Source organism: Kryptolebias marmoratus, linkage group LG1 (assembly GCF_001649575.2).
Source record: "Kryptolebias marmoratus isolate JLee-2015 linkage group LG1, ASM164957v2, whole genome shotgun sequence".
NCBI classification, from domain to species: domain Eukaryota; kingdom Metazoa; phylum Chordata; class Actinopteri; order Cyprinodontiformes; family Rivulidae; genus Kryptolebias; species Kryptolebias marmoratus.
This window is the reverse complement of record NC_051430.1, coordinates 21,310,268-21,334,769: the sequence shown is the minus strand read 5'-3', so window position 1 is coordinate 21,334,769 and position 24,502 is coordinate 21,310,268. Positions and strand designations below refer to the sequence as shown.

The 24,502-nt window shown below is 35.0% G+C and overlaps 1 protein-coding gene across 3 annotated transcripts in view; it reads right to left on the bottom strand.

Moving 5' to 3' along the window:
* Positions 1–24,502, bottom strand: part of grid2 (glutamate receptor, ionotropic, delta 2) — a 419,113-nt gene that overhangs the window by 116,250 nt on the left and 278,361 nt on the right. For all 3 annotated transcript variants that reach the window (XM_017413845.3, XM_017413844.3, XM_017413843.3), the window contains exon 8: positions 20,047–20,166. In XM_017413845.3, coding sequence (XP_017269334.1) covers positions 20,047–20,166 — 120 coding nt within the window. The remainder of the gene's footprint in view (positions 1–20,046; positions 20,167–24,502) is intronic.

The window sequence follows — 24,502 nt, the reverse complement described above, 5'->3', positions numbered from 1 at the left end:
TGGACCAGGGCAAGTGCTTGTATAATCTAGTTTCAATACATCTTCCCCTACGTCATGAGCACCAACAATAGAAGGAGTGGGTTTTATGATGCTAAGCAATACTGCTCCGCTGGTGAAGACTACTCATACCTTCCAGTAGTTTTAACTGAACATTCTTCACCTGCCGCTTGAAAAGTGTTATAAAAATCATTCCTTAAATTCATTTGTTGTATCTTCTTTCACCTGTCCAACACTAGAGTGTTTCTTGCAGCCTCTCTAGCTCTGCAATGCTCTTAATGGCTGCCAAACACTCATAAGCTTAACACTGCTGTAAAGCAGCAATGGCCAAACAGAAACACATACAAGTCACAGAGCAGATTTACTCCCCTCCTCATTGTCTGCACACTCTCATCCTCTCACTCCCTCGGGCACTTTAATGGTCGTAGACATGTTTTAAGAAAAGAAGCTAAAACATCCCAGTCTTTCCCTGCTGTATCTCTCTCTATCAGCCAGCAGAGAGGGACAGTTTGAAGCAGCAAGGAGTCCAGGCTGTACTGGTATCAGTGCTCTGCACAACCACCAGCCAAATTTCCATTTCATAGTCAGTATGTTAATCCATTCTGCCATGAAACCGGGTCCCCAGTATGTTCTGTTCTGTTCTGGTGTATTCTGTTCTGTTGCAGGTGTCTTGCCACAACATACACTGTAACTTAATATCATACAAATGATTTAATTTTGTGTGATATTATTTTTTTTTAGTTGTTCCAAGTTGCACTCTACATAATAGTAAAACTATTGTATGAACAAAGAAATGCTGCATTAAGTTTGATTCCTCATTCCACCTTCATCATTTTGCACATGACACCAGCTTGGAAGTACTGTGTGAAAGAGGCTTATGATAAGAGCAGTACTACTTGAACAGAAATTATAAGAGAAAATGCACATAAGGCAGAGTTTTGCCTAATAGCCTACAGCCCAAACAGAATTTCCAGGAAAAAAAAACAAAAAACAAAAAAAACAATTACAAGAGCAAATAAATTTTTTGCTAATAGACTACAGATAAATGGTACTGTATGTCAGCTAATATTTTAAAAGCAAATATTGTCTAATTGAAATGCCATTATTTTCATTAAGGTTAGATACTACAGTGCAACTACATTTATATGAGAAAAAGATAAAAATAAATCAAGAAATAAACTGGCAAAAATCTACTAACTTAGGCCAACGTTGCAACAACAGAACATTTAATCCAAATTGCATAGAGCTTAAAGCAATAATTCTTCTATGCCAACAAATGATCCATTTTGTAATACTATGTGTATATACATCATTTCAAGTTGCTTTTGTAAATCACGTGAAAATGTGTGCACATAGAGAAGCCTATATCATTAGGCACTTTCAGAAAACATTACCACAAAATGGCCACAAAGACCGGTCCGTCGTCATGCTGTTCACAAATCACTGATGGAGCCGGCCACATCCCACACAGACATGAGCGTTTAGAAAAGAAGCAAGCTTTGTGGAACCAAAAGAGGCGTGGAGCAGAAGAACAGATTGACGTGAGGAACTACACATTAAATGTGTGATGGATGTCTCCCACGATCAGTTAACTAAGTTTAGAGGTCCTCTTTATGGTTAACTCTTTTTTTTTTAACTAAATACAAAGTTGCTCTGTGTCATCATTGATCATCCATCGGTAATAAATCTGTTCTTTTATTTTTTGTTTGTTTAATCCTGTGACCTGGTGGTCACACAGACCATGCCATCACTTCATCACATTACTAAGCTGCAAAACCGCCTTACCTTTTCACATGTTGACCGTTTTGGTTCTGTTGCTACCTCGCTTCACAGCACAGAGGCGAATCAAGGGTCGTCGCCTCGGTCTGTTTACAAATCACACCGAGGTGGCCAGAAGGTGTCTAAGTCCTGGCTTGAAGTGTATGAAAGCGCCTTTTCCCTCCAACACCTTCATTATCGTGTAAATAGTTAATGCAAAGAACCTCGTAAATGATGATACATAGACCTGAGCCTGCTGATGGGTGACTCTGAACAACAACCTAAAAATCAAGCAAAATAGCAGTTTTCTCTGACACAGAAATCCAGATGTTTTTGTGGTTTATAAAAAATCATTGTGCTCCCTGAGTTCTTGTTTCCCTTTCATTCTTGTAATCACATGGTGCACTGGGGGTGTCATACATAATGCAGGAGTTTTTCTCGAGAGTTTTTTATGTTTAAAGCAATCAAACTGACTGATTTATGCCTTGCCAAAATGATTGCAACAATTAGTGGAATATACCGCTCTTGGATAACACTTTATAATGGGAGTTTAAAGGATAAACACTGTTTATTCAGTCATTTAGTAAGGTTTGCCTAAACAGTTATGGTTATGTTTAATATTAGAAACAAAGTAATTATTGTCAATGTCAGTATCAATGTCATATTTTATTTATAAAACACATTTGAAAGAACAGAGGTTGACCAAAGTATTTTGCAGGCAAACAAGACAACAATCCAATAAAATAAAAAAAATAAATAAATAAAAACAAGAGTGGAAAGACAATAAAATATATAAAAGCACTGAAAAACTAGACAAGACCTATTAAAGTATGCTTTGTTTATGCAAGCCACATCTGTTAATTGTTGAATTCAGGTGTTTCAGTCAGGTTTTGGGCTATTCTTAGTGATCGCCAATCTTAAAGCTTCACCGTACCGAGACATTTTTGGTCAATGTAAAGCTTTGGAGAAGGCCCTTTTCTATTCCAACGTGATTGTGCCCCAATTCACGAAGCAAAGGACGTGTGGAAAACACTTGACTGGCCTGCCCAGAACCCTGACTATGACCCCATCAAGCACCTTTGGGATGAAGTGGAATGGATATTGCAAGCCAGACCTTCTCTTCCAACATCAGTGCCTGACTTCATAATGCTCTACAAAATGATTGGGCACAAACACAAGAGTGTAATCTGTTAGAGCTGCAAAAGGGGGGCAAATTCCAGTGCCACTTGGTGTGATGGCCAGGTGTGGCCCAATATCTTTGTTCATAATATGTATCTTAGAGAGGTTTTCATGTTTAGGGTCAGCTTTGGTCCACTGTCTCACCATCATCAGCAACATTTACTGTCTGAAAATGCTTATAATTTTGTTTACGTACACAGACTGATCAGATGTTTTTATAGATCCTGAATTTTAAAGAAGTGCAATTTGCTTAAATGAAGCTGCATGATGACAGGGTTATAAGTATAAACCAAACTTTTGCAACATAAATAAACAGATACTGAATCTGGTTTAAAGCTTTTAGTCAAAAATAGCCAAAAAGAAACTGACCAACTCCCCTAACAAATCCATTTAAAACATAACAAGGATTTCTTTACTTTATTAGCTATCAAGAAGCTAATTGAAACAGACTGAGCAAGTCAGAATCCTTGTTAAAACCACAAAATTAATTTTGCACATCTGCAGACCAATAGCTTATAAACAGTTCTATTGTGAAATATTGGACACTTCAGTGTTCTTTTAGTCTGTATTTCATTTTATTCTTCATAGATTTTAATATTAAATAAAACACAGGAAACTACTTGCTGACAAAGCGCCTTGTGTTAAAGCGTAAAGCTGGTGTCAGCTACGTAGCTCTGAGTCTGCTGCTCTAACTCAGCAAATCCTTCCTTGCAGGAAGACCACCTGGATATGACGAAGCAAATAGGTCTCCCATTGGAAAAGTACTGCAGTTAATATGTTTCAGCTGGAAACAAGTCATTAAAATTAAACTGATGCAGCAAGCAGCTTTTTACTTCTTTAACAATAAAAAAGAGTTAGTTTTGGTAATAATTTCACAATCCATAATAATGCCAAGATCCAATGTTATATAACTAGAAGAAAAAAAAAAGTCTCAGGCTGCATAATATATATTATTTTCACACATGAATTGGCTAAAACAAAGTTCAGATTTTAGCCACATTGAGAATTTTATGGATGTGCTGGATTAGGTCTTACATAGCCGACTGAATCTCACATCATTAATATTAAGTCTTTGCAAAAAGTTAAAATAAAAACAAATGCTTTTCCATGACATAGTGCATTCGGATTGAAAAACAAAACAAAACAAAAAAACGCCTCAGCCAATGTGTGCAGAAATAAGAGCAAAAACAGGTCAAAACAAATATTGCATGTGCTGCTCTTTTAGTTTATGTTTTTAAAACAAAGAATGTCTCAAAGTTCAAGGAACATTGGAGCAAGATGGGCAAAAACTTTAAGAACAGAAAGAAACTGATCAGTTTTCAAGAAGATATTTTGTACACAGTCTCAAAATTACTAAAATAACTGGCACCAAGCCTGATCTCAATCAGAGGCATTAAAGACAATTTGTAAGAAGCTAAATTTTTACAAAAACGCATAGAATTTTAAAAAGACCATAATTTAAAAAAAAAGCCAAGAAGCAAAATAGAAAACTGATAAAAATGAACAGCAGAAGATATTTAGTTTCAGTGGTACTAGATAATTGGTTCAGGGCCAGCTCTGATAGAGTATACGTACATTCGAGTAAGCTAGATTACAAGCATTGTTTCAACCTATCTGCCTCATATACTCACAGAAGGCACAGCAATATACACCCAAACAAAGACCACACTCTATACAAATCAATCATTAACAACAAGCTTACCTCTGATTTCCCAGATGAGCTGCAGGTTGTTACAGCTTGCCTAAATTGTTGGGGATGTCAGATTCTGTTAGTTTGGGTGTGTTGTCTGCATCCAATTCAAAGTTTGTGCTTTGATTTCTTTTTAAATATCAAACTTTAAATGAATTAGTGACTTCACAGCTTAATAAATTATCTCTTAAATTAGTGTTTGCCTGTTTTTAATTGACAAAGAAGACAAGGCATTATGAAACAATTAAAAACATCCTAAATGTAACGACCTCCTGGAAAATGTTTTTCAAGTCAATTAACGTCTGTTTCAGATATATTTAGCAATAGGAGATAATGTTACATTTGGTTTCATAAATCAAGCCATGCAGAAATATTAAAACATTTTTAAATCATTGCACAGTTAGTGTCTTTATTTGTTAATTTATTATTACATTTAGATATTAAATGGGAAAAAAAATTGGAAATGTATGGGAAAAAAACTCCTTTGTGTTTATATGAGTAAATGAGTATATGAGTAAAACTGCAAAAAATAAGAAAAATAAATCCTCTTCATTTTTTTTTTAAATTTAAGACGTGTCAGACATTAAGACGATGATGATGGGCATTGATGGATACAATCCACTGGGGGCTAAAACTTTAATCTGACAAATTATCTGCCATTTTCTTCTAAAATGTTCTCAATTTTGTGTTATATCTGTTTAACCTCCCTTTTACTTCTTCCATCATTGCGCCATGTGTCCCATGTGGCTGTGATGAGTGCAGACAAGTACATCAGCAAATTACAAGTCTCGCTTTTACCACTGAAATCAGACTCTGAGGGGAATGAAATGCTGACAGAGTGATGATCAGTACATCACACTAAATGTATGACATGTGGCATGTGCGCTTATGTTTTTTTCCTCTTTACCTCACATACATGCATCTAATAAAAGCGTTATCCCAGAGGTTGTTTTTTTTTTTTATTAAAATGTATTCACTTTGCAAACAAGGAGGAAAAATGTAAGTGTAGAGATTAAAAAAAAATAAATCAGAAAGGTTGAGCCATAAAAATCTAACTACCATTTGGTTATAAATACTACATGCATATATGTGTGGGTTTAGAAATTATACATGCACATATATTTAATAATGGAATGGAGAATGTGCCTTAGGAGGGTGCATTCGCATCACCAGAGAGCAAAGACGCAGAACATCACTTTTTGTCTGCTGACACTTTAATCAAAGAACAAAAGAAATATACATTGACAAGTAATTCATCCTGACATTGACAGGCTTTCACACAGTCTTCTAAAAGTAATTATTTTCTTGGTCAACACTAAAATGTTGAGTTTTCACTCTCCAAGGCTTCCGCCACACTAACTGACAACCCTGCAATGATGTAAAAAGTCAGCCAGAGTGCGGATGGTCTTTGCTGGGTTCTGGCAGGGTCTTTTGGTGTGAATTAGGAATGCAGTAGGCTTCCCACTGCAAACGATAGATTATAATGGGTTTTGAACAAATGGTTTTGAACATGCACAAGTGTGGTGAGGGTGCTGGAGAACATGTTGAGAATGTGGGACATAGCAGGGGAAAAACTATTTGGTGAGTACTAAGAGCAGAACAGGGTTATGATTGCCTTCATATTGAAAATTTTCCAAATTTGCCAGAATTCAGCCACATTCTAATAGGTAGTGTAGGTCATGGAGAGTGCAGTGGGGTCATCATCCTGTGTGAATACTGCTACATAATTTACTATTATTTTTATTCTTAAAACTTAGAAACATGCTTGTTTTATATGGATTTAAGTTTGATAAATGAGGAATTGTTCATTTGCTCTTTCTGCATCAGGACTTAAGTGTGTTCTATTTTTTGATAACTGCATACAGGGCAGCATGCACACCACCTGTTTGTTGTTCACTTTTTTGTGCTACAGAAACAAGATCCTTTCAACATTTAGGTGTGTAGAAATTTTCAGCACACTCTTTTCACAGTTGTGTTGATTTAGCATGAAGTAGTTTTATCACAAATACATTCCTTAAAACATGTCAACCATAAAGTGATTTAGCAATAAATTATAACCCCTAGTTTCACTCATGATTGCATGATAGTCCAAAGTTTTGTTCAGGCTTTGTCTAAAGTGTACTCAAAACCTTATGCATAACATGTCATCAATTATGTCTACAAAAAAAAAAAAAAAAAAACACAAACAAACAAACAAACAAAAAAAGCTTTGGGAAGGGTGTCATTAATCACAAAATTTTACATCAATTTTCAAAATACAGTTCTGTGGTTCATTTTCTACAATCAATTTTCAAACAACTGCTATTATTAAAATTTAAGTTAAAGTATTTTATAACTTTTTTTACTATCAAGAAGATTTGGTAAAATATTGCAGTTGCAGTAGAACTGCAACACACACACACAAACACACAGGCAAAAAGAACAGCAACACAACACACACACAATCACCTTTAAACACATGTATTAGTAAAGTCGTTACTCCTCTGTGTTTAAACTTTGCCAAACTAGCTGTTAAGTTGTCTTTTTATTATTATTATTATTTTATTGCTGGCATTTGGATAAAGAATAATAAAATTGTCCCAGGCAAATAAACTTACACAACATTAGTGGCTTTCAGATGGCCAAACTATGAGCCAGTGAGTGCACTGGGCAGTCTGTCAGCTATTTCGGTGACCTGGTTACTTACTCACTATGACTCAGTTTTTAAAACCTCGACTGATCTGGAGGACAGCAGGCTGCTGGATACCACGCACTAAAACTCTGAAGAAATGAACAATGACATCTGCAAAGTAACTGTGAGTGTGTCACATGTGTGAACAGTAAAAGGCCTTTTCACAACCATTCTGGCACAGGGATACACTTGGCAGACTTCATTTCTCAGCTGTCCAACACTCACTGTCTCTCATAAATACACACACATATTCCACCTTGTCACCTGCCATTGGGATTCCTTCTTTTCACTGAGAGATTATCTTTGAAATAGGTATATCCAAGAAACGTCTTTGCTGGAACAATAAAATCTTTGATCTTTTTTGTAACCTGACACTTGACAAGCATGAAGACAAACAGTTCAGACAAACAGAGATCTAGAGTTTGGAACAGAAGAAGACGTAAAAAATGGATCGATGATGAGGGAAATACAATAAAGTATAATTTTCACGGCTTAAATATTAGCAATAGTTTTGACCACCCACTGGAGGTTGAGTATTTTCCTCTTTGGCCACCAAAACAACTCCAACTATTCAGAGCATGGACAAAGAACTTTTGGAAGGAGTTCTGGTATTTTGAACCAGGAAGTAGAAATGGGGATTGTGCAATTAAACTCAAGCCTTGGTCATATCACGAGCAAGTCGTGAAATCAGCATTATGGAGTTGTCATTTATACCAATGCTTGAGAGAAGCTGCTCTCACTGCAGTTCTTGTCTTAAACAGAAGACAATGCAACTGAGAAAATGCCCAGGAAGAATCACACAAAAATGTCCAAAAATGGAACTTCACCATTCTTATCTGCTTTATTTTTAATCAGTTTCTAAAGTTTATGTAACATCTGCGATTAATTAATTTTTTTATTTTAGATTTTGTTCAGTTGAGTCAATGCCAATAGAAAGAAACCTGCTTGCAGACTTTTTTCATGCTGCTCTTCATATTTTGTAACATGCCACTTGCATACTGTAAGTAACAAAAAAAAGGTTGTGCTCAGTTGGCCATAGCAGCAAGATTCCATCAGATTGGTAACTGTGGTGTTTTCAAATTGGGTTAACACTAGAAATGTTTTTTGTTCTTTGAACTAGTCAAACTAGGTTTTTTGTAGGGCCCTTTGTTGTCCTGAAAAGTGTGGTGGTTGTTGTTGCCATGTGAAGTGTGCAACTGGTCTGCAAAAATATGCAAGTAGCTGGCAAAGGTAACTAGCATTTAAGTGAATGATAGAATGGATGCATTCTCAGCAGAACTTTACACTGTAAGAAGATGAGCAGTGCTACCTTGTCAGTGGTCAGGATGTTACAGCAGACAGGTTTATGATACAACCTGTGAGGGTTGGCACTGAAGTTGTTGGAGAGCCAACAAAAAGCTAAATTAAAGCCAGCTGGAACAGCATCATAATATTTTAAGGGCACAAAAAGGCTAAAGTTGAACTAAAGAAATATAGAGCTGCAAATCCACCTTTTAAATTCAGGTCACATAACGCTCCTCTCTTTGTTCTCGCCTAGATGTTTCCTGCCTACAGCTTTCTACCTCAGAATAAAAAAATCCCTTCTGAATGTCAGTTATTAAACCAGTTAAGATTTGGAAATTATCTCTCATGAAACATTTTCAAAAATGTATGCGACCGTCTTAAAAAAATAAGTTTTTCTTCGGACATCTACACTTTAAACACTTACTATTCATGGTTTGACCATCTTTGTGGGTATACTGATTCATTCTGATTGTATATTAGGTACTGTCACAGGTTACATTTCTCACTTTTATTTTGTGTTCTGGCAAAAAACAAGAAGTGTCTGAAAATTATTCAACTTTTATTCAAACCCAGAAAAACAAAATTCCTTAATAAACAAGTGCAGGTTGCAACATGATTACATGTTGTTGTTCCAAAGTCAATTTGCTCTTGGTCAGCTTTTACATGTAAGCTATAAGGTTGAGATAAAACAATTTTATCAGTTTTTCTTGTTAGTTTGGTTCTATTTAGCTGGTGTAAGGAATTCCAGGCAGTCCACTGTGGATTAGTATTTGCATCAAAGCATTTTAAACCAAAACCTTTTTAGACTTTTTAAATTTTAGTTGAGCTTCCAAATTGCAAACATAATTTTATTTATTTCGCACTTCAAAATAAGAAAGGTATGATCATTGAGGTTGGGGGTACATGGGTTAAACAGCAATGAGCAGTAAATAAGTTAAGCAAGACCTCCTCACATTTAATGCATAAAATCTTTGCTGTGTTTATCCGATAGGCATTTTTTCGTCTTTAAGGTACAGGTGTGTTTTGGGATACGTAAATACCTTGAATGTGTGTGTATGTGTGAACGATGTGTGGGTGTATAGTCACACACGTATACTTGTGAGCCAAAGAGGCATGCAGTACTGGTTGCTGTAATCCGAGGTTTACACGCTGTAAAGCTGCTGAAAGCCTGCAGGCCTTGCTGGCAGAGAGAAAGTCAGGGAAACCAAAAGACAGAAAAGGAGAGTACAAAAAAATGAAAATTGCAGTCCAAAAGGACAAGAATAAAACTAATAAATAAAGGCAAAAAAAACAGAGTTTGAAATCAAAAGTAAAGGGATAGAAATCAAAATGTTTAGTTAATTAAGCACTTAGACAAACAACAAGAAGTGAACACAAGTACTGTCAGTATTTTGCAAATATTGATACTAATATTTATATTGAAACTAAATGTGACAATGAGAATTAGATATTTTTTTTAAATCCCTCTCACTGTGGATGAGCTCCTCTAAGTTTGAGGCAAAGAGTTCAAACATCCTGAAGTCTTGTTCATGCGGAATAGCAAACTGGAGCGTGAGCTGGATGGACAGATTGGGGCTTTGTCCGAAATAATGAGGGCGTCAACCCGATCTGTCGTAGTGAAGGAGGAGATGAGCTAAAGGTGAAGCTTTCACCTTACTGGTCCTTCTACATTCCAACCCTCACTTACGGTCATGAGCTACAGATCACGACTAAAAGAACAAGATCCTGGAAACAAGAGGCTAAAATGAGCTCCATTCCTTCTTCATGTGTTCTCCTGACAAACTGAAATTTTATTTTCTATTTCTTTTCCAGCTTGGCTCCCAATATGTCCAATACTGACATGGTGATAACTGCATGTTTGTACAATAAAATACTTCATTTTTTTTTTTTATCATTTAAGGAAGGGGCATTTTTATATGATCAAATGGGTCTTTTTTCAGTATTAGAAAATACTGACTTATGGGGACCATTAAAGCTAAATAAATAATCACAAAAAGATGATTGTAATTTGACAACACAGATAAGTTAGCTTAAAACAAAGAACTTAGGGATTCACATGTAAATATAATGCATACTGCAAAATTTGAAAGACTATAGAACAAAGTTAAATGAATGAGTAATAATAAAAAAGAGAAGAAATACAAAAAAAGAAATGACAAAATGTGGGACAAGGAGGACAGTTTTTGGAGGATCGCTGATCAAACCTACTGTAATCACTTAAGGATGTGTAACCACGGACACACATACAGGAAAACACACACCATAAATCCTTCTTGCTTATAAAGCCCATAAAAGGATCAACTGTCGGCATATAGTTATTCACTCACAGATTATCTGTGATATGATTGTTTGGTTTTCAGTTTTTGAACAGACTAAAATAGGCTGCGGTGGATGTGTGTCAAAGGGATGTGTTTTTGTGATTGTGCATATCAAAGACAAAGCAGAGAATAAATAACGACATAAAAGATGAAGAGAAATATATATACAGTACATAATATGGATAAAAATTACAGTTACTTTATTAAACTACTTTATCACTTTGTTGTCACACTGTGTTGGAGCTGTGGTGTCTCTACAGATGCTGCAATTGTGATTTTAATATTTGTTTTATTATATTATTACCACTGCATTAGGCTGTGCCGCTGCTGCTGCTGCGTGGGGACAAGAACAACAAGAACAGCCATCACTACAGGAAGTCGGATGAGGATGTACAGAAGGTGCAAAAGAGGAACAAGAAGATGATGGATAAAAGACACATTTTCTTTCTGCTGAAGAAATTGAGGGACTTCAGTGAACGTGATTCACAAAGACACAATCACAGGTGTTTCAACCAGATCTGATTGTAATCATTACTGGCTTTCAACCAATCCAAGCAAAAAGTAATAAATCTGCAAGAGGCAATGAAAAGGGCCGGTGGCTGCCACTTTGATTAACAGTGAAATACACTGCACTGGTCGAATTACTCAAAAAAAATATTACAGCTGCCCACATACTGACTTGTTAGCATACTCAATAAATTTTGGCAAATTATCATTATTATTGTTTCTTCCTTCTACTAATCCTAAAAGCAGATATGGCATCATTTACTCCAGCACCCAGAGACATCTGAATTAGCCTTTCAGGCTTTTCATGCACTTTTACATTGAATTTTACTTTAATACTTTTACTGAATTAAAAAGTTCAGATAGTAAAATAAGTTTAAAATTACCCATTGAAAATTGAATAAAGTAAATTGAATCCATATTGCTCTCTAATGTTCATAGATGTGCTTTAAAAAAAAAGGAAAAAAAAACTATTTCATACTCTGTGCAATCAAATTAGGAGTATATGGTGAAGTTATCCTGTCTAATAACACACTATTTAAAACAGGTGAGGTAAAATATATAAATATATATATATATATATATATATTCGTAAATTAGGTCTTTGGGGTTAACTGCTGCCTAGGGAAATTTCATTAAGGCAAGTGTAATCTGTGATGTGGTGGAAAAAAAAACTTTATATTGATAGTTTGATCTTAGTAATTATAAGGGAGATAATTGCCTGATGTTTTAATAGGTTTGGGCCAATATTTACTGACTTTGCAGTGCAAGAGAGAGTGGACCATGACTGGCCTCTAGAGGAAGTTTTATTTCAAAGAATAGAGCTATGCAACAAATCTTTGAATCTGCAACAAACATTTTAGAGCACCTGCTAATTTGTGTCATTTTAATAATAGAATATATATATATATACGTATTCTCAACCTCAAAGCAGTGTATTCTTTACCTTTGCTTGAGCTTGTAGCTAATTTTTGTCAAAAAGGTAAAGACGGTCAGGCTCTCAACGACAATTTTATCTGTTACTAGTCAAGTTTATCCATTTGGATGGTGTTATATTTATCAAGGCATTCATGTTTAATGAAGTTTATATATTTTTTATAACTACACTTGAATTATCATTTCTTACAATATTGCAATATTGTTTTTCCACATGCCTTTCTAATTTACGTCTCTGTCTGTATCTCGTTTTCTTCATCTGGACAGCAGTTTGAATTGTGCAGAGATAAGTTTCTGGATGGCAGAAGTCTTCTTCAAAATCTGCTAAAACCTTCATTACAAAGTTGTACTGATCAATATCCACACATTCTTCTTCTTTTTTTCCTTTGCTTGTTAGAGCGGTATTATTAATGCATGATGTTCGGGCTGCTTCTTGGACTCAGAGTATTTGTCTTTCTGTAATCACCATTCCTACCATATGTCACGATTCACAGCCTCTAATCCCTTTCCTTGTTTGATAATCCATGATCAATTTGTTCGCCCCTGTAGAGATTCAATCCTGCTTCATAGTTTTGGCAGAGGTCTGCCTTTTTTTCGTCTATTTCTAGGCCTGTTACCCCAGTTGATAAAGCCATGGTGTGTTCGACACAAGGACATAACCTTGGTGTCAGATACCACAGCCTTTTCTCTTTAATTGCTTTGCTAATCATTTATTTCTTGCTGCCACCTTAGTACAATGTTTACAACCAGGTTCCCTCTTGTTCATATACACTCCTTTCTTCCATCAATCAATCTATACATTCAGTATTAAAGCAAAGATTATCTACACACTGACAACTCGCATCATTACCAGATTCATCTTTCCCTTGGATTTACCCGTTTATCAATTCCTGTTTGTACTCATTCATCCATGCATGCCTTTGACTTCTGCAACATCTTGAGAGCTAAAATGAGGCTGAATCTCGATTTTATTCCATTTACTCCTTGTGTCCACCTTAATAAACTTTCCCTTCTTTGCACAGGACTCAGACCATCACCTCAATTTCTTTCTTTTTTGTCTTACTCAACCTATTTGACCAAACCCACCTATTAATCTAAATAATTTTGATTAATAGATGACTAATCTAATGAAATAAAATGTAGAATTGTAAATGGTTTTAAACTAGAAACACTCAGAGAGTGCAAACCTCCACCAAGGCCATAGGGTCATTGAAAAAGTGTAGGATCCAGATCGTGGTCCACCTGTTTTTTTTCATTTTCTGAAAATTTCTTCAAAATGTATTCTTCAGTTTAATTTTGCTAACATACAAAGGTTCAAACCAACCAAGAACACTACCAAAAAACATAACCTTCTTAGCAGATACTTAACTGTATTTTTCTTTTTTTTTTTTATTTTTCTTCAAATTATCTTGGCACTGAATGAAGTGTGTTTTTAAAACTTGGGGGAAAAACACGAAAACAAAAGACGTAAGAGGACTAAAAGAAACATGAGTAGTGATAAACAGTGTCTAAAAAACCCTATCCTCAAGAATTAGGATAAAAAAATAATCAGCATAAACACAACACAGTGTTTGAGAGATGCATTACCCTTTAGTTGAACCCTTTAGTACTGTAGTCCAAGTTTTCATTTAACATTTCTTTAAAAACTCCATTGTTGGTGTAAAATTGTATTCTGCGCTTGTAAAGTGGTTTAGTATTCTTCAAATGTTGTAGATGCAACTAACAAAGCTGAATTTTAACTGTATTTTGCAAAAGGCTATGACCCAAAATGTACCCAAAGATTCTATTTAAAAGTCAGTTCTTGGCTAAAATGTTTATCATGAATAGAAAGAACTCTAGTTCCTCGAATCGCATACTGCGTTTATGCTCAAGTGATTCACAGGTTAGCAGTAAGTGGTTTACCAGGAAAAAAACAAAAAAACAAAACAAACAAGAAAAAGAGTTCTATGGTAAATACACTCAAAACAAAATGAAATTTGAAAACAATGGGAAAAAAGAAGCAATGTCCTAAGCCTGAATAAATAATGTTCAAGACATCTTTACAAATGACAAGAATGTCTAGCTTCTTGGAAATAAAATACAAGAATTATATGGTGCCACAAAAGCTTTGCACAACTGTAGGATTGTCTGCATACATACAAATACATCAACCATTTATAGTACTCTATAGTACACTCTAAAAAGAGTTGTTTGTGATAAAATACAAAATGCATACAAGCATATCTCATACATACATCATCTCAGTGATGAAGTAAATCAAATGAGGGGGAGGCCTGACATCTGACGGGGTATGTGTGAGAACTGAGCACACAACACTGTAAGCATTCTTCCCTTCTTTGTTTTTAACCACTCATATGATTCTAGGAGCTGTTTTCATGCATCAGCTCTAGAATTCAGACCCCTTTATGTGCAGCCAACTACCAATTACTGAAGCAGCATTTTCTTAAAAATAAACATGTCGATTCTAAGTTTCCTTATGTTACATTACTTGATTCATCTTGACTGAGAGAGGAGACAGGTAGTAGAGTTCCTGGGGAATAAAACTCCTCTTGACTTGTCTGAATAGAAAATCAGATGAGTAGCTGCCGGGCAATTTTTTGGTGTCACCCAAACTGTTTACACAATAGATGTTTTTGTTTGCCGCCACATTAAATGAATTTCCTCTGGGTTTTATGTGACAGCAGGTTATATTTTAAAAAAGAAAGATCTACCTCTTTTGTATGCTAATATTTCTTTGCCTAATTTATTTGCTTTTTTTTTTTTTTACTTCTCTCCACCCCACCCTCCATCTCAATGCTGTTTTTTTAGTGGATTTTGAAAATGCTTTTCTCACACAAATTAAACAGTCATCTGCGCTTCCATACCTAAACTCTTAAAGGACACCAGAGGCAACTGGTCAGCTTCAATCTGTGTCAGGTGTCAACTGTTCTCTGGTCATTCTGAATAAAACTTGCCGGTTAGACCATGTGTGTGTTCACTCATGACTGGCATGACCTTCCAGCTAAAACTAATCACTGACATCAGTATTACCATGGTGGAAGTTTCAACATCTTCAAGTGACTTTGCAAGACTAAAAACTGGTACTTTGAAGTTTGAAAACAAATATATTTAGAAAAGTGAAGAGAAGTAAAGGAGAAGTGAAGCCTTAAAGGAATCCTGGGTAATAAGTATTTCAGTCATCTGAAAAGACGTTAAATGAAAACAGCAATAGAAGTTTCCTCCATGTGCTACATTAGTGTATGATTAACAAGGGGAAACTAGTCCTGTTAGATTAAAGAGAAACAAATAAACATTTTCTTTCTAGTTACAGCATGTTCAGATCTATGTAGTTGACTCATATCTGTGAATTCATACCATGTATGAATGCAAAGAAAAAAACCCTTGAACCAACAAGACATCCATTACCTCTGCTCAATTACAGTTTACAGGTATACAATTAAAAACTGAATAAAATTATAAGCCATTATTACTGATACAATATTTGAATCGGAGGCAAGCCCCCATTTCAGTCTCCATTCATGACTTCTACTGCTTCTCTCTTTTCACTTCATGCCTCCTCTGTCCTTTCCGCAGTTCCCCACTTTGCCTGAAGGAGGGCAGACACGTTGAATACAAATTCAAACGTACCTGCCTAATAAGAGAAAAATCAAGATATTTTTCCTCTATCACTATCATCCCACACTTCAATCTGTGCTTGTTTCAGCAGAGTTTGAAGTCAAAGCTATTGATTTTTTTTTTTTTAGTTTAGTTTACTCTCTCCACCTGTTGTCTTTCCATTTGACTAACCTGCTAGGATGTGTTATCCTCTGTATCTTTTTGATCAACTCACTTATGTTACACAGAGTATTTTTTTGTTTTGTTTTTTACAGAAGTGCTGCATTCAGTTTCAGTATACCCTTCCCTTAGCTAACCTTCATTGTGTTGCACTTAAATCTGCATCACTCCTTGCTTCATGTCATGACCAGAGAATATGTGTGACACTGACTGCTGTTAAATTACATACGGTGTGTGAAAAAGAAAGGTCATTGAACCCTTTATTACTGCAAATTTACAGCTTTTAATTGAACAAAATTACATACTTTTTTTGTTGTAAAAAATTGCTCCTGAACTAAATGTTTTGCCTATCACGAAGGTTCAGAATAAATCACCAAAGCAGGTATGGAATGGAGTCAAACACAGGTTGTAGGTGATTTTGAAAATGCCTAGAGGTGTAAAACCTTTCTCTGGTCAACATAAATGTTAAATTAAAACATTATACATGCGGTAGTCTGTTGCTGACTTGACCTAACATTTAGCAGCAGTTTAGCCTGGCTTTAAAAAAAAATACATGACAGCCGAACAACGTCTTAACACTGCATACCATTATGGGATATTATGTTTTTCTTTCTTCAGTGATATTTTACATACACTTCATTCAGGTGACTTCTGTTAATGCCAAAACAAGCCAACTTGGAAGCAAAGTTGAAAGTATCATTGGCCTAACAAGCTTTAAAAGATTTGTGCAAGCCTTGAAAGTGGAGGCATGTTGTTTTTTGTACAACCAAAGGCAATCAGGGGAATGCGTGTCCACCACAACAAGAAGCTGGTAATTAACTTTGGGTTGATAATTGCGTTGGTGGTGTAATCACATCATTACAATATTGATTTGTTCTAGCCAAGCTGCAACATGAGAAGAAACTAGAGTTTCTTTGTTAAAAGCCCACTCCCAATATTCAAATCCTGTATTCAAATAACTATTGTGAGCTTCTCTTCCTGCTGACATTTATAGTTTTAGGTTGCATGCTTTAACGACTGCTGAATCAGGCAATGACATTCAACTCATTGTTAATATTCTTGGTCAATTCACATCTCTAATTAGCTCTTGGGAGTAGTATATTAGACGTAGTAGTATTAAAATGGTTTCCAAGTGGAAACGCGTCTAATTTTGGTGATAAACTAATTAGGGCCTGATGCTAATATACCTTTAGCTAAAAAAAAGTAAAAATTGAGTTTCAGTTCCTGAAAGAGCAAAAGAAAAAGAAACAGAAATAAAGCAGAACAAAGATAATTTATGTCTTTGGGCACGATATCACAATAATTTACAAGTAAACAAACAAATAGGAATACATATTTTGCATTAAAAATAATGGATAATAAATGTCTCTGTTAAATATTATGAAAAAGATTTACAACAAAGCCCCACTCTAATTTGGATTAAAAAGCACTTATCTGGGTTTGGAAACAGAAATGCCGTGTTTGACTGCAAATTCTTTCTAGATTCACGTTTGTATGCTTAGAGCAAACCCAGCAGAGGAAACTCCGTGTGGTATACTGATGGTCACGCAGACATAAATTATCATTCATGTAAAAAAAAAAAATAATTTTTTACAACCCCTCAATTTAGCATTTTCAAACATGCCAGAAGATTTATGCAAATAGGTTCACGGTTTTGCCTGTGTTCCCAGGAGCCCAACAGTATTAGAGTGCTGAGCACATTAAGTCATCACATGAAAATAAATAAATAAATGAAAAAAAAAAAAAAACCTTTATATATTTTAATCGTTTAAATCATGTAGAAAGAAATGTGTTTTCCATGATAAAGACTGCGGGGAGGCTTTCAAGGTCCCAAGACTTTCTGAAGTCACTTAACATAATTTACCACACATGTCAGATGAGACTGGAGGTGATAATTGAAGGTGACCTCCATCTCACAAAATACTGCAGCTTGCTGGCTATTGATTCTTGAAAAAAAGGGGGAAATGTTTCTATCTCCCTTCAACCCAATGAGGAATCTGTGCTGATGAGAGGAAAGAGAGCCCGAGTGTGTGTATTGGTTGTGACTCTATCTGTAAGGATTAGCTCATCCATTCCTTGTCTGGCTGCCTCTCCTACTCCTTTTTGTTTTTTTCTTTACTTTCTTCCTTTTTACTTGTACCTCCTTCTTATCTTTTCAATTATCCACAACCCTTTTTTTTATTTCACTGGTTGTAAAATATTTCATGCTGTTTTCCTTCACTGAAGTAATTTAAAGATATTGCAGATAGCTAACAAAACAATTATGCTTGACAGGCTTGTTGCCTCCATGTAAGACACCAGTGAAGTCTGGCATCCCTGTAGATGCATATAGAGAAAGATGTGGGCTACTATGTACAGCTGCTGAAGCTAATGGAGTGGATCCTAACACTTTACAGAGGAAATAATTAGGTAGGACTGATCTCAGGTAGTTGGCCTTATCCTTATACAAGACAACTCTGTGCATGTGTGAAGTATGATGGGAATAAATGTCTTGTGGAGGGATTAGGGACTCTGAAAGAAAGAAATGGTGGGTTCATAGAATGGCAGGGAGGCCAAAGGGAGGTAGGTAAAAACACAAAAGATGAAAAGAGAAGGGTGTGAGTTACTCAGAACATTTTAATTAAGGTGAGATAGGAGAAAAAGAAAGCTTGACTGTATGTGCTTGTCATTAATGAGACTCTCAGCAGGGATGAAAAGCCTCAAACAGGAGACAAAACAAAAAAGGTAAAACAGAAAAGAAAGCTTGGGTTAATTGGTATTCTCAATAGAATACATCGTTAATTACATTATTAGAAAATAGCGTTAATGAGGTTATATACTTGTGAAAGTGTGTTCAGGCCAGCGATTGTCTAAAATCCAAAATTTTATCCTGCAATGCTGGACGGCATTATCAAAAATATGACTTCATATGGAAAAAAGGAGGTGGTCGAGAGATGGACTGATTAGAAAACAATGACTAGAAATATGACTAGAAAACAATGACCTTTTTCCTAAGTATATATTTGTGTTTTAGAGGGGAAAAAACTGTTTAAATGTCACTGTCAAAAAATGTCAATACAAAAGAAAAGGTTATGATAAAATGTAATAAATCAGATGCTTAAAAATCTAATTTTCTGCCCAATATACTGGTTTTGTCCAGAAATGATAAAACTTTAAATAAAATACATTTAAACCTACATTAAGTCAAATCATTAAGACAAAGAAACTCAAAATAGCAAAAAAGAAAGAAAAAAAACCTTTAAAATCTCCTAATCACTTCTAACTAGCTGAATAGAGAAAACAGGACACAAAACGCTGATTTTTGATAATATGAAATCAAAAACTCATAAATATGTATCAAAAACATCCAGGGTGTCATGAAAAAAACAGACAAGCAAAGATAAAGCTATAAAAAGTGTTATTAATGTGTGTTCACTTGTCTTTCATGAGGTCTGTTTTAATTCATTATGAAATCATTATGATTACAAAATGCCACTTCAACATGATTTTATTTCCATCCAATTAACATCTGGCCCGATTGAAGGGGGAGTGAGTGGCTGAACTGAAGTTACATGTGTAGTCACTGGCACACAAAAAAACAAAAAAAACAATTACCCAGATGTAAAACACTGGGAAAAGAAAGATGTAAGAAAGCAACAAATGTTTTTGTTCACATTTGTTCTACTAGAAAAGTTAACAGCTTAACTGATTGGTTGAGAAAAGACAAACAAAATCCTACAAAAGGAAACGAAAAAGGTAAAGTGAATTTCATTCTGAAACTGAGGGGTGGTAAAGAGAGAAAGAGAGAAAAAAAAACAGCTAAAAAAAATGAAACGTAAAACGGGGGAATCCCCTGATGCTGCAAATCTGGAAACTAGGTGAAACCACTTTGCACATTTGAATATAAATGACCAAATTATAAGTTACACCACAGTATTTCTGTTTTAATTACTCACCCTGCTGACTCCTCGTCCCCTGTCTTCTCCATAATTTGTTCCCAGGATTTCAAAGAAGATATTGGGATTAGTGCCGTTGTCAGTGAACTCCAAGAAACTGGTGAGGCCACTCACTCCAAACTGCAAGGACAAGATGAAATGGCATTATGTCGGTGTTGGTTCATTTCTCTTAGTTTCTATTCAGCTCCCCTTCTCCATCTGACCTGGTCCTAGTTGCAAATAACCACACCTGTTGTCAGTTTTGTGATTCCTCTCTATAGTATGTATAATTTCAGGATTTTGTTTTGTTTGTTTTTTGTTCCTTTTTACACTGCCATTCCAAGTTTAGCTTGTGCCATTAGTTTAGACTCCACTTTTATTTATTTTTTGTTGTTTTTGTTATAGCATACATTTTATTTAAGAAATAAAAGTTAATTTTTTCAGCCGTTGCCCCCTGAGTGTCAGCTTGCATTTGGATCCACCTTTGCTAAACTCTGAATCAACATGATTATACTACTGTACTGCCCTAAATGTGGTAGTTATCTGCTCTAATACAGCCCAGTAATTAAAGCCGAATAAAGTCAAAGCTTTTATTGATTTTTCAAGCTTATGAAACTATTAATTAATGAGATGAACCCCCTGTTTTTAATGCGCCTCTATCACATGAGCACTACAATAATAAAATGATCACGTTTTTCATTTTAGCGAGGCCACTCAGACAGATAGCTTTGGCTTTATTTTAGTGTTGCATTGTAAAATGTGTATTGAGTTCTTTATCTAAATAGGTCAAACACCATCTACTTTTTGTGCATATACTATATTAATGATTTAGTGCATGATTGGTTCATTAGAGTGCTGTTAAATTCATTGGTCTAAAGTTCTGGTCAAAAATATTGAACCATTCGTGGAAAAGAGGACATTTCTCAGCATGTTGTGCATAATTCTCAAAAAAAAAAAGAGAGACGGGTGGGGTGGGAGTGGAGGTGGAGGGGGATGGCGATGGGAAGTTGGGAGACTGTTTAGAATAACAGATTTTAAAAAATATATACCAAACAATGTTTATTTTTAAAAAGGATGCCTTTAAAATATCCAGCAAAGAGCTGACACTGGAATTGATAAAAAAATAACTGATAAGTTTTTGACAAGTAATCCTTCAGTTGATACTACAGTACAATTACATGCTTGTCATGGTATGTTATGACTGTCATTTTTATTACCAAGTCTAATAAATGCAAATAATCTGTGTGCATCAGCCTACAATATATGTAAGTTGTGATGTTTAGACACAACAATTGTACATTTCTGAAGTTTGAGTGATTTTTTACTCTTGATAACCTGTGTAAAAAAAACAAAAAAAACATGAAACTGACACACGGAAAACATTTCTCACATGGAAAATTTGAATTTAATGTATTTAAAGTGGTTTTGAAATGGTTTTAACAAGAAATGTGAGAACATAAAAAAAACAATTAAATATTTGAAGGTTGAAAATCTGTTCGACATAAAAAAATTCTAATAACTAAGCATTGTATTTTTTATGTATGACTTGTTTGATATATTTGATAACAATGGAACACATATTTCATTACTGTTACTATTAAAAAAAATAGAATGAAGACTTCAGAGTTGTTGTTGTTGGTTTTTTTTGCATGTCCCTGAGAGGTTTTTAGTTTTACAAAGAAGAGGGTGTAAGTGTTTATATCAACTGCAGTAATAAATCTAGCGGAGTTAGGCTTGAACTTCAAAATAGTCTCGTGGGTCCTGACTTGCTCTGTATCAAAAGTCTTACTCTGCCTTAACAATGGTCAATAAAATTTTTTACATGAATCCTAAACCTAACATGCTCAAGTCTCTGAGACTGAAAGTAGGTATATAAAGCAATAAGTCAACCAGTGCAGTTAGACAGGAGTTTAACAGGAGTATCACCTGCTGCAATTTACTCTCCATTCTGAATTTGTCAATGAAAACCAAAATCACTAGAACTTCTCATTAGCAAATGCAAATAAGTATTTGTCATTATCATAATGCCCCCGTATAGCAAAACACTGATTAAACACCCAGACACGCGCAGTTAGTAAAGAACACTGCTGATATGCTGTAAAATAGAAGTGAAGCCATTCTGCTGAACTCAACTCCGTTACCACTTGGGGCTTTTTAAACATCTCTGTAGAGACAATCATCAGGGCTGCTTTAACAGTCAGGGCTGGCTGACGAAAATGTTGCCAAACCCCAGCCTGATCTCAAGGTGAACCACAGAGATAGATATAAAAGGCATTGCACTGCATTTATTATTGTCTGACACTAATCCTAAATTAGCATTTCACTTGGCTTTATCATTCAAAGTGGCATCCCTGGAGTAGATTTTTTGTTAATATCAAAACAGAGGGCATTGACCAATTGAATTTACCAGTGATGAAAGTGTTGGCAAGCTCTCGTTTAAACTCAAGGTGAAATGCAGAGATTTTCCAAAAATTACAGCAGTGGGGTAACATCCTCTTTTTGCCAAAAGAGAATGAACTAAAAATGTTGATTGATGTTTGATTTTTTTTTTTTAAAGTGTGTAGACCTCCTTAAAATTCACAACAGTGCAGGTTATAAAATCTACTGAGCCACTTAACTTGGAAAATTTCAGTTTAAATAACAAAACTCAGACTCCCACACTCTAAAACCTATGAAAAAGGGAGAACTATGTTTTATAAAGTGATGGCAACGCATGAATTAATGAGTGACTCCATCTTGTTATCAGCTTCATGGACGAAGACTGACAGTGCCTGATCTCCAAATTTTATGTAATGAGAACATCTTCAAGTGCAAGTACCTTAATTTAAAGTGTGAAACATTTGCTGTTTTTATTCTGTTCAAAGATGATATATTGCCTAAGATTTCATTTTCTTATTGTAGTTACATTTTGTTCTTTTTTGTAGGAGAGGAAAAAAATCTAAAATAAATGAGTAAAAACATCACTGAGTTTAATTCTATTTTTTTTAATCCACCTTTAATTTATTTAGGTTTTTAAATAAACCTTTTTTATATTATCATTGATTATTTTACATCATAGTGAGCTTGTTAGGCTCAACCCTAGCCTGACTGAAAATGTGGAGGGGCAAAATAAAGCAGTTTTTGAGGAGAGTAATATATTAAAGCAAAGTTTTAAGTTGACTTTTCCCCCTTAATTTGAGACCGATTATTTAGCAGCAGCTAACTTTGAGTTTAAAGAGTTTATCATCTGATTTTTTTCCAGTAGTTTCAGCGGAAAATGTGTAACAAGATTAACAAGATTAACATTTTTTTCCAAAACCAAATAATTTTAAATAACAAATAATTATATATATATATATATATATATATATATATATATATATATATATATATTTCAAAAGGGGTTTTTGAAGTTGAAGAAAGCATTGAAGAATTTTTTAATTTCTTGTAGTTTTTGTTCTTCTTGTATATGAATGGCTATCAATTTCAAATTAATTTATTCATAAAATATAGTCCATAATTATTGATAATATAGTTTTCTTGTATGTTTAAAAACTCTTCTGTTATATTTGATAAACAAAAGAACACTCATACAAAGGCATTTATTTCTTCTGCAAAAACCATCACACGCTGCCAGCTCTATCAAAAGTAACTGAAGGATGCAGATAAATGTGTCCTCTTGTTTCATTTATAGTTTTTCACAAATCATTTAGCTTTTGTACTTTATCTGCAAAAGCAGTGCATCCATGGCAACCCTGAAAGTATATTTACTGAGCTTAAGTAGCTCGATTCGAAGCAGAAAAGACTGAAAAGGAATATTGTTTACTCCAAATTGCCTTCACCACTGACCTTTTTTGGCTATCTGATCACATCAGTTACATCCAGGATGAATGCATTTCCAAATGAGGGCATTCATACGCCAACATACATGTGGAATTAAAGTCACATCGCTGCCCTGAAGGAAACTCATCTCACGGAAGACGTAACAACTGCTACGGTGTCTCTGACAGCTTTTCTAGAAAAAAGCTGCAGAGTACACCGTCTCCTTGTTTACATTACTGACCTACAGATCTCACTCTTGCATGCATTAGAGCAGCAGAAGAAATTCATTCACTAAAAAAAAGTGTTCAACTGAATTTCTGTTTTCTCAATTTCTGCTTGAGCTCAAACCATTTTAGATCCTTCTCTTCAGCTGCTCTCTCATAAGTCTCAGTTATGAACTACCTGAGCCTGTGATGTCCTCATACTTCCTGACCAGTCTATATTACCGCAGACCTCATTCTCCATTCCCCAATTATTCCCTTATTCTTTTTTGTCTGCTCACTGCCACATCATGTTGATTAGAGCTCGTTTTTTTCCCAAGATGAGCCTGACCTGTGCAGCATTAATCACTGGCAATAACTGCACAATGCACACGGTGAAGATTTCTGTTACACTTGACCCTGACCTGCTCTGACTTTATACAGATGTAGGTAATAATAATGTCATGTGATTAGTG